The sequence below is a fragment of the Lipotes vexillifer genome, unplaced genomic scaffold (assembly GCF_000442215.2).
Source record: "Lipotes vexillifer unplaced genomic scaffold, Lipotes_vexillifer_v1.1 scaffold534, whole genome shotgun sequence".
In the NCBI taxonomy this organism is placed as follows: domain Eukaryota; kingdom Metazoa; phylum Chordata; class Mammalia; order Artiodactyla; family Lipotidae; genus Lipotes; species Lipotes vexillifer.
The window spans coordinates 388,215-405,135 of NW_006787833.1; the positions used below are offsets into that span (position 1 = coordinate 388,215).

General features: G+C 40.3%; 1 protein-coding gene across 1 annotated transcript in view; it reads left to right on the forward strand.

The window, feature by feature from the left end:
- ST8SIA6 (ST8 alpha-N-acetyl-neuraminide alpha-2,8-sialyltransferase 6) overlaps window positions 1–16,921 on the forward strand; it is a 137,453-nt gene that overhangs the window by 97,023 nt on the left and 23,509 nt on the right. The window contains exon 4 of the mRNA XM_007460901.1: window positions 5,168–5,254. Within this exon, the coding sequence (XP_007460963.1) occupies window positions 5,168–5,254 (87 nt within the window). The remainder of the gene's footprint in view (window positions 1–5,167; window positions 5,255–16,921) is intronic.

Here is a 16,921-nt window from a genome sequence, read left to right on the forward strand (position 1 = left end):
AATGCTCATTATCGTATTTATATCACCATGGAAAATACAGTTTTTTAGCCCAATATGAACATTTTAAAAGTTTTTTAAGGGGTAAATGGTGTACAATATACTGTAACTTAAGTGTGTAATGTGAGGAGTCTTGGCATATGTGTGTACCATTACTCCAGTCAGGATTAGGAAGACATCCATCACCCACCAAAGGTTTCTCATGCTTTTTTGTCATCCGTTCCTCTCTACCACTGCTGCCCCTCTTGTGCCAGCCCCCATTTCCAGGCAACTCTTCACAGGCTCTCTGTCACTGTAGGCTAGTTTTCATTTTCTGGAATGGAATCTACGTTGTGTACTCTTCTTTTGTCTATCTTTTTCCATCCTTTGTAAGTAGATACCACCATCTGTTCATCCATTCACCTCTTACGGATGTTCACATGATAGTTATTTGGGGCTGTTACAAATAAAGCTGCCCTACAAGTCTTTTTGCGGATGTAAGTTCGCATTTCTCTTGGAATACCTAGCCAGTGGAACAGCGGGGTTGCATGGGGTATGTGTCGGTTTACCCTTTGAAGAAATTACCCAGTGGTTTTCATAAGTAGTTGTAGATTTTATGTTCTCACCAGTAGCGTATGAGAGTTCCACTTACTCTGCTCCTTGCCAAACTCAGTGCGGTCTGGCTTTTCAGTTTTAGCCATTCTAGTGGATGCATAGTAGTATGTAATTGTGATTTTAGTTTGCAGTTCCCTAGCAGCTAATGTTGTTGAGCATCTTTTCATGGGTTGATTTGCGACCTCTTTATCATCTGTGGTGAAGTGTCTGTTCAGATCTTTGGCCCAGCTTTTAACTGGGCTGTTTGCTTTATTGAACTTTGAGTTCTTTACATATTCTGGATAGCATTCCTAGTACCGCAGATTTGCTGGTATCAATTCCTTTAGCCTTTTTATACCTGAAAGAGTCCTTATTGTACCTTCATTTTTTGAAAGGTTTGCTCACTGTCGAATCCTAGATCGACAGTCTTGCCAAATCCTGTACTGTTTTTTAATGACACTGTTCCACTGCCTCTGACTTGCATTGTTTCTGACAAGTGTGCTGTAATTCTTATCTTTATCTCTGTGTACATAATGTGTCTTTTTCCTCTTTTACTTTTTTTTTTTTTTGCGGTACGCAGGCCTCTCACTGTTGTGGCCTCTCCTGTTGCGGAGCACAGGCTCCGGACGCGCAGGCTCAGCGGCCATGTCTCATGGGCCCAGCCGCTCCGCGGCATGTGGGATCCTCCCGGACCGGGGCACAAACCCGTGTCCCCTGCATTGGCAGGTGGACTCTCAACCACTGCGCCACCAGGGAAGCCCCCTCTTTTACTTTTAAGATTTTCTCTTTATCACAGGTTTAAAGAATTATTTTTTATCATATGTGCCTTTTGGTGTAATTTTCTTCATGTTTCCTGTGCTTGGGGTTTGTTGAGCCTCTTGGATCTGTCGGTTTATAGTTTTCCTTGAATTTGGAAAATTTGCCACCGTAAGTTTTTCAAAATGTTTTTGGTTTCTTCTCTCTTTCTAGGACCATAATTTCTCATTTAGGCCCCTTGAGGTTGTCTTACAGCTGAATGATTCTCTACAGCTTTTTCATTCAACCTTGTTTCCCCTTTATGTTTCATTTTTAAGTTTCTATTGCTGTGTCTTCAAATTCACTAATCTTATTTTCTTATACATCATGAGAAATTTAATTTCTTTTTAATTTAATAAATGAAATTTAAACAAAACTTTAGACTCTGACACATTTGGGTTTTATGATAGGATAATAATTTCTCATTTACTGTACTTTTCATGATATGTTTTATTTTGATGACTTAAGATACAGTTGCAGTTCTCATTGGTTTAATTAAATATTTGTATTTGGCCCTTCCCTTTCCATTTCTCTTTAGTTGAGCTTTGTGAGACAACAGCTCTTTTATAACTTTAAAAAATTTTTAATTGAAATGTAGTTGATTTACAATGTTGTGTTAGTTTCGGGTTTACAGCAAAGTGATTCAGGTATATACATATATACATATACATATACAACATACATATACTTTTTCAGATTCTTTTACATTATAGATATTACAAGATGTTGAATATAGTTCCCTGTGTTTTATCTATTTTATATAAAGTAGTGTGTATCTGTTAATCACGAACTCCTAATTTACCTCTCCCCCCCGACCCTTTGGTAACCATAAATTTGTTTTCTATGTCTGTGAGTCTGTTTCTGTGTTTTAAGTTGATTTGTATCATTCTTTTAGATTTCACATATAAGTGATATCATATGATATTCATCTTTATCTGACTTACTTCACTTAGTCTGATAATCTCTAGGTCCATCCATGTTGCTGCCAATGGCATTATTTCATTCTCTTTTGTGGCTGCGTAATATTCCATTGTGTGTGTGTGTGTGTGTGTGTGTGTGTGTGTGCGTGTATATATATATATATATATATATATATACACACGCACACATATATATATATCACATCTTTTTTATCCATTCATCTGTTGATGGACACTTAGGTTGCTTCCATGTCTTGGCTATTGTGAATAGTGCTGCAGTGAACTTTGGGGTGCATGTATGTTTTCAGATTAGCATTTTTGTCTTTTCTGGATATATGCCCAGGAGTGGGATTGCTGGATCATATGGTAACTCTATTTTTAGTTTTTTGAGGAACCTCCGTACTGTTTTCCATAGTGGTTGCACCAACTTACATCCCCACTAACAGTGTAGGAGGGTTCCCTTTTCTCCACACCCTGTCCAGCATTTGTTATTTGTAGACTTTTTAATCATGGCCATTCTGACTGGCGTGAGGGGATACCTCCTTGTAGTCTTGATTTGCATTTCTCTAATAATTAGTGATGTTGAGTATCTTTTCATGCACCTATTGGCCATCTCTGTCTTCTTAGGAGAAATGTCTATTTAGTTCTGCCCATTTTTTTGATTGAGTTATTTGGTTTTTTGTTGTTGAGTTGTATGAGCTGTTTGTATATTTTGGAAATTAAGCCCTTGTCAGTTGCATCATTTGCAAATATTTTTTACCATTCCATAGGTTGCCTTAGGTTCGTTTTGTTTATGGTTTCCTTTGCTGTGCAAAAGCTTGTAAGTTTGATTAGGTCCTGTTTGTTTATTTTTGCTTTTATTTCTCTTGCCTTGGGAGACAGACCTAAGAAAACCTTGGTATGGTTTATGTCAGAGAATGTTTTCCCTATGTTCTCTTCTAGGGGTTTTACAGTGTCAAGTACTATGTTTAAGTCTTTAAGCCATTTTAAGTTTACTTTTGTATATGGTGAAAGGGTGTGTTCTAATTTCATTGATTTATATGAGGCTGTCCAACTTTCCCAACACCCCTTGCTGAAGAGACTGTCTTTTTCCCATTGTATATTCTTGCCTCCTTTGTCGAAGATTAATTGACTGTAGGTGTGTGGGTTTATTTCTCGGCTCTCTATTCTGGTCCATTGAGCCATATGTCTGTTTTTGTGCCAATACCATGCTGTTTTGATTACTGTAGCTTTGTAGTATTGTCTGAAGTCTGGGAGGGTGATGCCTCTTGCTTTGTTCTTTTTCCTCAGGATTGATTTGGTAATTCCGGATCTTTTATGGTTCCATATAAATTTTAGGATTATTTGTTCTAGTTCTGTGAAAAATGTGAGATGACAATTCTTTTGTTACTTTGCATGATGGACCCTGGTACACACATTGCTCTCATGGTTGTCCTGTTTCCAGTGTGATCAAATGACTAAAAACCACACCTTGGTGGTAGATAAGACTTCTCCAGGCAGGAGAGGATAGTCACAATGTCACATCTCTCTCTTGAAGAGCCAGAAATTGAGAGAGCCTTGAGTAGGCTGCTGAATGTGCATGTCTTCTTTTTCTTTCTTTTTTTTAGCTTAATGCTGTTTTGCAGAAGGTCTTTAACTCTCACCATGTGGAGGCAGGTGATCCGCACTCCAGCTGGGAAGTGCCACATCTAGTCAAAGCTTTGGGGCTAGAGTATAGATCTCTCGAGTCCCTTGGTGACAAGAGTTGGGGCCCATGAGAGTGAGGTTAAATGGTTGAGGTTGGAAACCTGTATGCAAGTCAAACTATTTTTAATCTCTCCTGTGGTAGCTCTTTGCTTTGTTCTCCTTTAGTATTTTGCAAAGTCTTTCAAGATTTTCAGCTTTTCTTAGCTGGTCCAATGGGAACCAAGAGAAAATATTTTCGATTAATCTTGGTGGCACCACTGACAGGCGAGATACCCAAAAGGTAGGTAAATTTCAAGGGCAAAGGAGTTGATTGGTTGACTGCCTTCCCCACCTATAATAAATACCTCCTTTTAGAGACAGACTTTGGAGCATCTGCATTATACTGCGTGGGGGTGGAGAAGTTCCTTTTCTGACAAGATTCTTTACTGCCTTCCCCAGACACTCATCAACATATACTCTATCTTTTTATTGCAAAGCCTTGATCTCAAATAGCTGGCAACTAATGACTATGCTGTTAACTGAAAGGAAATTTAAGGGTTTTTTCACTCAAAAGGATATATGCATTTTAATTGATAACCGTTAAAGACTAGAGGCTATTTTGTGATTTAAGGGAGTTATTACTTAATGATGAAATTTCAGGTAGAGGGAGATCTACCAGGGACTGGGATCCGGCCACACTGTACCACTATGCCTGTAGATTTTTATGCCAATATACATCTCTTTTAACCTGACCCAATCTGGTTTTTTAATGTACTGTTCAGAATTAAAATTTAAGATGATTATTTTGTGGAAATGTTATCCATATATCCCAAGGTAAATCTATCAACTTAGAGTCTGAAAAAGATGGTAAACTATATATTTATGGTAAGTGTCTATAAAAATATATTTATTTGTTAACTAGCCATAAGATACACATGTGAATCAGTGTGCTGTCGTGGTTGGTTTGTAATACTCAACTTGACTTACGAATGTGAAAATTACATATTCCTAAATCAGCATAATAATTCTTTGTGAATTGCATGCTCCTAGAAGTTTTGAAATGGCTGTGATGTTTACTTACTTCTACATCACCTAATTTCAGAAAAGATTTAGAGGGCTAAAATGAGTAGATTATAAGTGTCCTTTAGAAGACTTATATATCATTTAGCAATAAGTGAGATCTTTATTTTCTAATTTCATTGACACTTGACTTTTAGGTATTCAGAGGATGACTATCTTCAGATTATCACAAATATCCAGAGCTGTCCATGGAAGCGACAAGCAGAAGAACATGAGAAGTTTAGGTAAAAAATTTCTTCATAAATAATATGAGATTGAAAAATGTTTTGTACATTTGCTTTGTCACTAAAATAAGCAATGCGTTGTTAAAAAGAAACGTAGAAGGGGCCAAGCGACCATGAGGAACTTTTCGTTCAGAGATCCTCTCACGAGACACAAGGCCCTGCATCCCCAGCTCTTAGATAGAAATTTGTAATTATGTTGCTGAAATTAATTACAGAAATCCCAACTTCAAAAGGAAAGTTTTTGTTGTACTTTTTATCATATTTTAGAGGATGTTGCTGCTTCTTTGTACCATTTGTATTTGACGTTTATTTGTAACTAACGTGTAGCAGTGTAAAAGAATTTTGGAAAACATAGAAAGAAAAAGAGATCACCTGTGGTCCCAACACTCTAGAACAAAAACTATATGTTCCTTTCTGCATATTCCCTTCCCGTTTTTCTCATTAGCTTTTTAATCTCAGCACCATTCAGGAGCATGAGATGCTCCAGGTAATAACCCAGGGGGGCGCCATCAACCTGACAAGACCAGGTTACCAGTGGATGATTACAGAGCTGTCCTGTGCTTGAATACCTCGGAGCCCACCCAGACAGAAATAAATTGTGTCAAAACAGTACCCTGCGGGGGATGCCTGGGTAGTTCTCTGGCACTCCTTCCTCCCATTATCTGCTCATAGGGTGCAGCCAGGCCAGGTATCTCTGTGCCTGCCTGGGCTACCTTGCTTTGCTTTTCTTTGCCACATTCTCATTCTTCGCTTTGCATCAACACAGGTTTTGTCTTGTGCCAGGTTATTACAGTTCGGTAATAAGTTTTTATCTTTACTGGTTCCTGTTTTCAAATTTTACGTTAAGCATCGACTCTTCTAAAAACCTTAGTAAGGAGACTTGGCCTTCCCCTGAGACTCTGTAACGCTGCTCAGTTCTGTTGGCTGTAGGAAGCCAGCTCTTCTCCATGCAGGGCCCTTCAGCCCGTACCTGCTGGAGTCATTGGACCACAGCTGTCTTTGATTCTGGTGCCCCTGGAGACGGGTTGTGGGCAACTCCCATTGGGTAAGATGAGAAACTTCCTGATTGGGTTAAAGCTGAAAATGAACATCTTTCCTCCACTGGGTAGACACATGGTTGTCATGACCTCCTGTAGGATTCCATTGTCTTTCCTAACTGGCAGTTTAGAGTGTGGGATTCCTGTGTAACTATTTCATCTCCAGGACATTTTATGCTAGATCGTCCACTTGTCCCCTCAAAAGTCATAAGTTAAAAATCTAATCACCAACAGGATGGTATTCGAAGGTGGGGCCTTTGGGAGGTAGGAGGTGATTGGGTTATGAGGGTGGAGCCCTCATGAATGGGATTCACGACCTTATAAAAAAGACCACGTACTGCTCTCTCGCCTCTTCCATCATGTGAGGACACAGCAAGGAGACAGCTGTCTAAGAACCCAGAAGTGGATTCTCACCCGACACCAAATCTGCCAGCGCCTTGCTCTTAGACTCCCAGCCTCCAGAACTGTGAAAATAAATTGTTGTCTGTAAGCCCCCTGGTTTATAGCATTCTGTGATAACAGCTCAGATGGACTTAGACACAATCCTACCGAAGACTAGATTTGAGAGATTCTCGTGACAGGAAGGCCTGATAGAAAGTTGCAAGGGCAATTGTAACCTAAGCGATCACAGGGTCAGTGAGTAGCGGAAGAGTCTGGTTTTGAGAGACCTTTCTACAAGTGCAGAGTAGGCCAAAGAAGAAGGAGAGAGCTGTGGAGGTATTGAACTATTGAGGATTAATCCCAGATAATTAGCTGGAAGGACTAGATGAGTAGTGACACTGACAATTAAAGTCGGGATAAAGGAGCTTCCACTTCTGGCGGTAAAGTTGATTCAGGGCAAACCTCCTGAGAATAATACAAACAAAACGAAGTATATGAAACACTTCTTTTGAGGGCAGTGGAGAGCTATCAAGCCAGGGGGAATGTCCAGGACTAAGATCCAGAAGAAGAGAGAAGCTGAAAGAGAAGAGACGCCTTTGGAGCTGCTTTCCCTCACAAGGAACTGGCTGGATGCAAAAGCAGAAGCATGGGGGAGAGGTAGCGACATAGAGCAGGGCTTCCAGCATACCCCAGAAGAGACCAGTTCTCTAAAAGACTGAAGCCCAATTGAAGTCATTTCCATCCTCCCTTGGATTTAGGTCTGCCCTTAGCCTAGATGCCTGATAAAATAATCCTGGGGCATCATTTACTCCATTGAGGGTCCCGAATAGAACAGAAAGGTAGACGAAGGGCAAACGTGCTTCCTCTGCTTGAGCTGGGACATTCATCTTCTCCTTGGCCATCAGCCTTTGGACTCCTACTGGGACTTACACCATTGGCTCCCTTGGTTCCCAGGCTTCGGATTTGGGCTAGAACTACACCACTGGTTTCCTGAGCCTCCAGCTTGCAGACTGTCTATCGTGGGACTTCTCAGCCTCCGTAATCATGTGAGCCAATCCCTCATAATAAATGTTTTCTTTCTACATATCTAAATTTAAAAAAATAATCCTCTCTGGAAGAAGGTAACCTCCTTCTGAGCCTTGAATGATCTCTGCAAGTTTTTACGCACAACGTCTAGCTCAGTTAAAAAGAGAATTCTTTTTAAAGGTTTTTTTTCTTCTTTCCCTCGTGTGTGTGTGTGTGTGTGTGTGTGTGTGTGTGTGTGTGTGTGTGTGCGTGCGCGCGCGCAGGCGCACGCACTAAAAATCAGGAGTCTCTTTGAATCCAAAGCCGTATGAAAGTCACTGGTGCAAATGATAATGGATAGATGCTGTGTAGATGGCTGGTATGCAGACTGGCCATTTTTCCCTTAGAACCATCTCAGTATAAAAAGTGCACCCATAACTGTGATGATTACCCCATGGTAATCATCTATCCCTTCAGGGCCAATTTAAGTAGACTTCTGGGACCGTAACACTTATTGTTTGTTGTCTTTCAAGAGAACAGTCATGGTGACATTTATTTATTTACTTGAATATGTATCATATTGGTACATTCTTTTTATGGACGTATTTGTGAACTAAATTATGTAAACCCTCATCAGAAATCTGTGCAATTGAATCATAGTAAGCCATTCACTTTCCTCAGTTTTTACTGATATAGCTGGCCAAATCTGGGGAGTTTCTGGCTTATTTATAAAGCTGGCATTATAGAAATGTCCCCTATTCTTATAGATGTCGAGTAACTAAATAATATTCTATTTTATTTTATTTATTTATAGCAATTTATACCAAATTGAAGAAAAGTGAAAGGTGGTGATATTCTTTTAGCAGGAATAACAAAAGTTACATTAAATTCTGACAAATATGAGCAAAGTGAATATATTCTAAATCCAGCTGTAGCCTGATTGTTGAAACTCCCCAAAGTTGACACCTAGGGGCTATTTGAAGATTATAGGACTTTGTGGTCACAGGATCTCAAAATCAGAGAGCTTGTAAAAGCTTTCCTTAGATAAATATGCTACTTGCTAGCATAGGGCATACATTTTATTTATCAATAAATATTTGTTTCAGCATTACTCTGTCAAAGCACAGTAGGCTTAAGCCTGTTACACAGGCTTAACGTAGAACCTCAAACACAAAGTAGAACCACAAACACAAACCTCAGGCACAAAGTAGAACCTCAGTAAATATGTACTAAATAAATGGATGCATGAAAACCAACAAGGGAATGTGGGGTTTTCTTACTGATTTCAAAGAAATTGAAACAGTTTGGAGAGACAAGAAATAAAAGTGTGAATATTTATGATTTAATGTAAAAATGAGTGACGTATACAAATACCGTAGTATATCAATGCTCGGTCACTGTGGGATGTAATTTCTTGAAACGTTTTGTGGCAAGAGGCAGGGCTGGAGCTGTAGCTCTGAGGACAAAGTGGAAAGAGAGGGAGAGACCAGGAGCGATGGGACCAGGAATAAACATGAGTGAGTTTCAAGACCAGCTTCACCGTCGCAGTGAACTTGTACTAGAGGGTGCTTGGGATGCAGGGGAGACTTACAGGTAGATGGGGTCGGCCTGATGATGCACAAGACTCTGATTATCAGAGTAAAATCCTTCCACAGGCTTTCTGTAGATAACCAGGAACCCAATAGGGATATTGCCAGCAAGGGAATTACATGATGAATCTATTATTTTAGGGAATGCATTCAGTCAACAGAGTCTTAGGAGGGAGTCAATAGACTGAAGGAAATCAGAGCAGTCAGGGGCTGGTGGTAGAAAGATGACTCTGCAATATGGTGAAGATGTAAAACATCACTGGTAGCTATAGAAATAACAAGGCAAGGACCCTTGGCTGTGAGCTCCTTGAGGACATGTTTTATTGTTTTTAATCTTTGTATCTCCTGTGACCATCACATAGATGGTACCCAATAAACAGCTGTAGTAAACATGAGTGAAAAAGGGGCAGGACTTGGTTGCTTATTGATTCCTAGTTTTCTAATTGAAGGAGAAAGAAAAATAGAGTCAAAGACCCATGAGAAAATGTGGGTCTGGTCGATTGGGGTAATAGTGGTGCTAGTGACACGTAGAAAGATTTCAAGGGGCAATTGCTTTTGAGAAGATAAGCCTATTTGGGGCAGGCCGTGTTTGAGATGACTTTGGGACAACCAGATGCAGAAGATGTTTCCTTGGTCTGGGATAAACACGGAAAGTGTTGAGAGAAAATGGGCTCTCCCAGAAATGAAAGTTTAAAAGCTAGGTTATGTAAGAAATATGGCCCTGGAAAAGCCTATCTTCTCAGCAGTCTTAATTTTTTTTTCCATTTAACAATATTTGTCCTCTTTTCATAGATTCTTAACCTTTTAGTCATTCAGTAATTTAATTGTGAGTCTGAGAACTTATACCTGGGGTCTGAGTCCCTAACTTCCCTCAACCTTTACCTGGAAACATCTGAGATCTATATTGGTGGTTCCATGAAGCCCTTGAAAGTGTACGTGACACTTTGCACGTTTCTGGGGAAAAGATCCCTAACTTTCATCAGACTCTCAAGGAGCCTGGGAGCCCCAGAGTGGACTAAAATATTTCCAAGAACTCTTCCAGACCTGAGGCTCTGTTTGCTTTGGGGTTTGATCGTTTGTTTCACCTTCCATGTTAAGCATGATTATCGTTAAGTTTAGGTGTGGCTATAGCTCAGATTTATCTGTACTTGTAATTCTAAATTAATTAATTAAATTAATTCTAGACTTTAGTTATGAATTGTTATTTCTGTGAGATCCTCAAGAGGGATTTGAGTAAGAGCTGAAAGTGCCCTACCGCCTTTTTTTCTCCCTTGGCGTATAATTTCGTTTACGTATAAACTGTACAAAGTTAAGAATGTCCAGCTGTCTTCCTTCTGCTTTTAAAATCATTAATTAATTTTCCTATTACCATTATTTTCCCCAAGCACGAGTTGGTACACGTATACTAATTTGTGGAAAATCTAACCTGGATTTCAGTTTAAGAAATTATAGATGGTCCCCCATTTACGATCGTTGGACTTAACAGTTTTTTAATTTTATAATGGTGAAGAAACAATATGCATGCATTAGAGACTGTGCTTCACATTTTGAATTTTGATCTTTTCTGTAGTGTCTGAGGACAGAGGGAACAAAAAGTGTCCACCGAACTGAGAAGGTATCTTGAGATTGAAGAATGAGGCAGGCAGCGCCATACAATCGGTGGATCCGTTTATTATATGGTAACTTACATACAGGGTAGGATCAGGCAGACGGTGATCCGGAGCATATGCAGTTGTACTCTGCATCTCCGAGGGGCAGTTGGGACAATTTTCTAGTTAACCTAGGGTATGGGGGTATGTGTTTGCAGACAGCAAGTGCATTCCTAAGTCAAGATTTATGATGGGGAGCTAGTCTCATGGGTGCCAGGAATATGTCCGCGGACAAAGGTCTTTACCACTGTTTGGAGACTAACACAGCACAGAAACCACCTGGACCTAATGATGATTAAACAGCATCTATGAACTACAAAGCCCTTGACAACAAAGAAGAGATTTACCCCCAGTGCAGTCCTAGGTAAGGTCATTGGAAGGACAGGAGGAACCGAACAGGCCTGGATGGCATCAGTGTGCTAACAGCCATGCACCAGGATAGCGATACATACCTGATATTATTTCGTGTTGCTGGGCAGCTCCCAGGCAGCCTGGTGGTCACGAGTGTGAATAACCCACGTGCTGACAACCATTCTGCTCTTCATCTTCAGTACAGTATTCAGTAAATTACAGGAGATATTCAACACTTTATTATAAAAGAGGCTTTGTGGTAGATCATTTTGCCCAGCTGTAGGCTGATCTAAGTGTTCTGAGCACGTGTGAGGTAGGCAAAGCTAAGCTGTGATGTTCGGTAGTTTAGGTGTATTAAATGCATTTTCGACTTAGGATATTTTACACTTCTGTTGGGTTTACTGGTGTAATCTCATTGTAAGTGGAGGAAGGTCTGTATTGGTTTCCACACTGTCTCCCTGTCACGTTCAGAGATGGATAGGTAATCATTTGCTTGAGCAGGACACTTGGATATTTGAGAATAATGTTACCTAGTCCAAGCTTGTACTTCTCGCCATGCAGCAGGCCAATAAATTGAGAGATGAGTTGTTGCAGCGAGGACGATCGACTTTATTTGGAAAGCCAGCAGACTGAGAGGATGCTGGACTAGTGTCCCAAAGAACCATCTTGCCCGGGTTTGGATGCTAGTTCCTGTTATTGCTGCAAATATTTTCTGGTTCCTGCCAGACTCGGGAGGGGATGCGTTAATTCCTTTTTTCCTGCAGCCACTCACAGGTGGGCCTGGTCAGGATGTTTCCTGTGAGCGAAACAAAGGTATTTTAGCTTAAGCCGCAGTCATGCGAGGCAGGGTTCCTAGAGATGGGCCATACTTTTACATCCCTTTAGTGATGCTCTAGCAAAAGCAATAGAGCAATAGAATACAAAGGTTGAAGTAAAAGAAACAGATCCAGTATGGAATCAGATGTGCTTTGCCCTATTAGAATAACATCGAAATACTTAAATTTAAATTAAACGTGTTATGAAAAGCTCCCGACTCCTCTTCCTCGTCTCCCTCTGCTTTGCCCTTGAAAACTCTTTTGTGAAGTTCTGGAAACTTCTGGTAAGCAGGTTTTATCCCAGCAGAAGATTTTTTTTTTTTTTTTTTGGCGGTACATGGGCCTCTCACTGTTGTGGCCTCTCCCGTTGTGGAGCACAGGCTCCGGACGCGCAGGCTCAGCGGCCACGGCTCACGGGCCCAGCCGCTCCGCGGCACGTGGGATCTTCCCGGACCGGGGCACGAACCCGTGTCCCCTGCATCGGCAGACAGACTCTCAACCACTGTGGCACCAGGGAAGCCCCTAGCAGAAGGTCTTTGAGCTTCACTAGTCAGTCTTAGATTCCCTCGGTAACTTGCATGATTATTACTGCATTAGCTTTCATGAATTGTTTTCTAACTTAAAAGAACTGTGTTCATTTGTGTAATCAATTATAGAAAGCTAACAGGTATACAAGCAACAGAGCTTAATTTTTATTTTACTTTCACTTTTTTTTTTTTCCAGAAATAGTCACACGATTATTTTGTTTGGGGTTTCTTTTGGAACCTCTAATACCATTTGATTTCTTGAGACATCCCTATGTTTCACAGATGTGAGTTTGAATACAAAAATGACTAAACATTATCAGTATTTACTGAAAACGTAGTGGCAGAAAATGGTGCTATTGTATAAAGGCACATGTTTATTTTAAGGCTCATGCAAATGAGATGCGTTTCAAATTACTTGTAAAACAGGTATTTTGTACGTGATTACTTTGTTACAGATAACTATTACATGGTAGCAATTTTAATAAATCTCAGATTATCCCCTCAGGTTTGGTTCGATTAAAATTTCTTGAAAGTAACTTTGTCTTTCTTTGTGTTGGATATAAAGGAAAAGATTCCATTGCTGTCTTAGGAGATTCCTTGATATTTCTAAAATAACAGCCAATGTGTTGCTTTCATTTTTATTTGAGCTCCTTGGACAAAATACAGTGTTAAACAAAAGAAACTTACAGACTACATATCACATACGTTAGTTTTTTTTACTATGTGACACTTACATGTTTGATGATTTAGCTATGTGAAAGGCTATAAATTCTGCAAATAAATAGATGGATAACTTAATCAATATTTTTCAAGAAATCGTAAAACTGAGCAGCCAAACTTAGTTTGACCAACAAAGTTTTCAACTATTTTCTAAAATATGTCTCCAAAAGCAATAGCTATGGTTTGATTTCGGATAGCATGTGGTGAGCTTACTCCCCCCCCCCCTTTTTTTTTTTTTTCATTCAGCCAACACTTAACATTATTAAGTCCCAGACATTTTGTCTTGTAGCATAGATTTCTTGGAGAAAAGCAAAAGTCATCTCTATCAGGGGCTTCTTTTGATTATACAAAACCATGTTCATTTTTCTGAACCTCCTCATACCCTTTAAATTATCTGCTGCTTACTATTCATGCAGGGTGACTCTGATGACAGCTCAAAGCAATACATATTTTTTTAAAAATTTAACAAGATGTTTGCACTTTGTGATAGGTGTTTTGGGTCAGCTGTCAGATTGAAAAAGCTTCTTTCCCTCGTTTCCTCTGCCTCGAGACCATTTTTCAGTGTTAATATTCTGTCATATCATTTTCTATTTGTCATGCCATACAGCCTGCCTGTGCATTTAGAAAAGCAACAAAAACCACACCATGTCATTACACCTGCTGTATTTAATAATAGAAACTGGCTCTGTACATTTAGGGACTAGTTCCTGTCTTAGTCGTCTTCAGAATATAAACTTCACCATAAAAATGCATCAAACCACATGGGATTCACTCATCTTCTAAATTTTATTTCAAAAATGTATCTCCCAAGTTGTACTCGGTATTAACCATATTGCTTTATGCTCCTAGGTCGGAGAAGTCTTCTTCTAGACCACCCTGCCTTTGAAGCCCTCTGCTCCTTGTAACGTTGCTTGAGGTATCTTCATTGGTACATTACATTGTTTAAACACTGGTGCAATGTCCCTGTATACGTAGAGGTCTTTCTCCAGTGTTTCAATGTTATCTCCTTCACTTCTGAGTTAACATTTCAGTGGAGTTCCTGTCCTTTGCTTTGACAGTCATAGTGTTTCATATTTTAGTTACCTTGGTTTACTTATACTCTACTCAAATAGATGAGCTGATCTTTCAGAAGCGTCAAAATATCCATGTACACATATAAGGGGAAAACTCAGTCATCTGAGACGGATGGAATTTGGTCTTTATTCGTTCTCTTCCTTAACCTGAAACTCGTGTGAATCCCATATTGAACAGGGAATCACACACCCTCTTGGATTTTCCTATGGCTGCCGGGTTATGAAGCAGAACTTTGAGTGGGTTGAGGTAAGGCTAAAATTGTGAAGTGTGTGAAACTGTCCATTTATTGTATATTTCAAAATGCATTGAACACCCAGCTCTGGGTCGGATGCCTGGGCTTCCTTCCCCCCCGCCGCCGCCCGCCTTTTTGATCTTCTGTAAATTATCCCAGTTCCTTCCTCATTTCTCTCTTGCTTCTCAGTGCGATGCCTTAGGGTCCAGAGACACAATGGGATGTCAGGTTTTCACGTTCCTAAATGTTTTCTCCCTCATCCTTCCTCAAAACTCCACTTTCTCTGTGCCAGACCACCCCTGCCATGGGACGTACTAATTCATGTTCCGATGTGAATGATGAATGGGTGGCTTTTTTGAATGCCATGCCTCCCACTCTGTATCTAACTGGATTCGTTAAGGACAGTCACCAATGTCTGACTTTCTAATTCCAAATGTCTAGGCCATTCTGCCTAATTTTGTGAGAGAGCCAAGAATTGGAAAGTAAGACTGTGTGATTAGTATCAGGAATTAACGTGAATCAGGGATGACTGTCAATCCTCCCATCCTATCTTTCAGTGTGATGCCAACCTGATAATCCCACAAACTAATAACAGGTCCACTCTGGGTTGCTGGAATTTCTCCCAGTGGTCTGGGAGGCTAGTTCAATTTCACGGGTGCTTCTGTTTTAATTTAGGTACAGGCATATTGCTAAAAGGGGTAGTGTCTATTTGAAGCCCTTAGTTCTTCTGATCTGTTGGGGCTGAAACAGAATGTTTTCATGCCTTTTGAATCCCTGTGAGCCACTGGAATTCTTAGATCATTGTATTCTTAAAAGCAGTCTATTTTTTGGACTTCCCTGCCGGTCCAGTGGTTGACTCCACGCTTCCAGTGCAGGGGGCGTGGGTTGGATCCCTGGTCGGGGAACTAAGATCCCACGTGCCGCGTGCAGCCAAGAAATAAAAAAGGAAAAAAGCAACAACAACAAAATCAATCTATGTTTTTAGTGTGAAACGTATATTCGTTGTGAGCCAGTTGATTCTAAAATCACGGTATTTTGACATGCCGTCTTGATTTGAGTTTTCATTTCACTTCTTACCCAAAGACCCTTCTCCACTGCATAACCGAACCCTGGAAAGAGTTGTCTGTACTCACTCTGTCTTCCACCCACATCCTTAACGACAACATTTCACCTACGTCAGCAGTGACCCCACATGCTCAATCCAAAAGGCAATTTCCCTTCCCGTTTTGTTTGAGCTCTCACCTCTTACCAGGATCTGGAAATGAGAAACCATTCCTCACTCCTTGAAAGATTCTCACCCTGCGTTTCTGTGTTGCTCCATTTGTTCTTTTAGCTCCTTCCCCCTCATCCCCATGTCAGTCCATCCTCGAGTGCTGTTTGTATTTCAGAAATGTCTCTCTAGAATATGGGAATCTTTGCCGGTGCATAGGAGACACTCCATGGCTGACTATGGTCGGGGGGACTCTGTTTGCTTCTTTGCTATTTCTCCTTTGGATTACTGCAGTGACCTTCACGAGGGTCATCATCCATCATGCTGGTACCCTTCTCCGTTCTCCATACAATAGCTGGATGGCTTTTTCACAGAGTTTTATTGGAGTATGGTTGATTTACAATGTTGTGTTAGTCTTGGATATACAGCAAAATGATTCAGTTATACATATATTCATTCTTTTTCAGATTCTTTACCCACATAGGTTATTACAGAATATTGAGCAGAGTTCCCTGTGCTCTACAGTAGGTCCTTGTTGGTTATCTATTTTATATATAGTAGTGTGTGTATGTTAGTCCCAAACTCCTAATTTATCCCTCCCCACCACCTTTCCCCTTTGGTAACCGTATGTTTGTTTTTGAAATCTGTGAGTCTGTTTTGTAAATAAGTTCATTTGTATAATTTTTAAAAAATTAGATTCCACATGTGAGTGATATCATATGGTATTTGTCTTTCTCTGTCTGACTTACTTCACTTAGTATGACAATCTCTTGGTCCATCCATGTGGCTGCAAAGGGCATGATTTTGTTCTTTTTTATGGCCAAGTAGTATTCCATTGTATATACGTACCTCATATTCTTTGGATGGGTTTTTTTTAATGGAAATTGGGTGATGACGGGAGGTCACAACTCACTTCCACCAAGCCTACCCGTGCCGCAACCTGTTTGGAATCCGCTGGGTGTTGTTGTTGTTTTGCGGGGCCGGGGGCAGGGGGGGGAGTGCATTCAAAACTGAGACTTAAACTCCCTTAAGGCCCTATATTTCCTGGCCACTACCTATTTTTCCGGCCTCACCTCA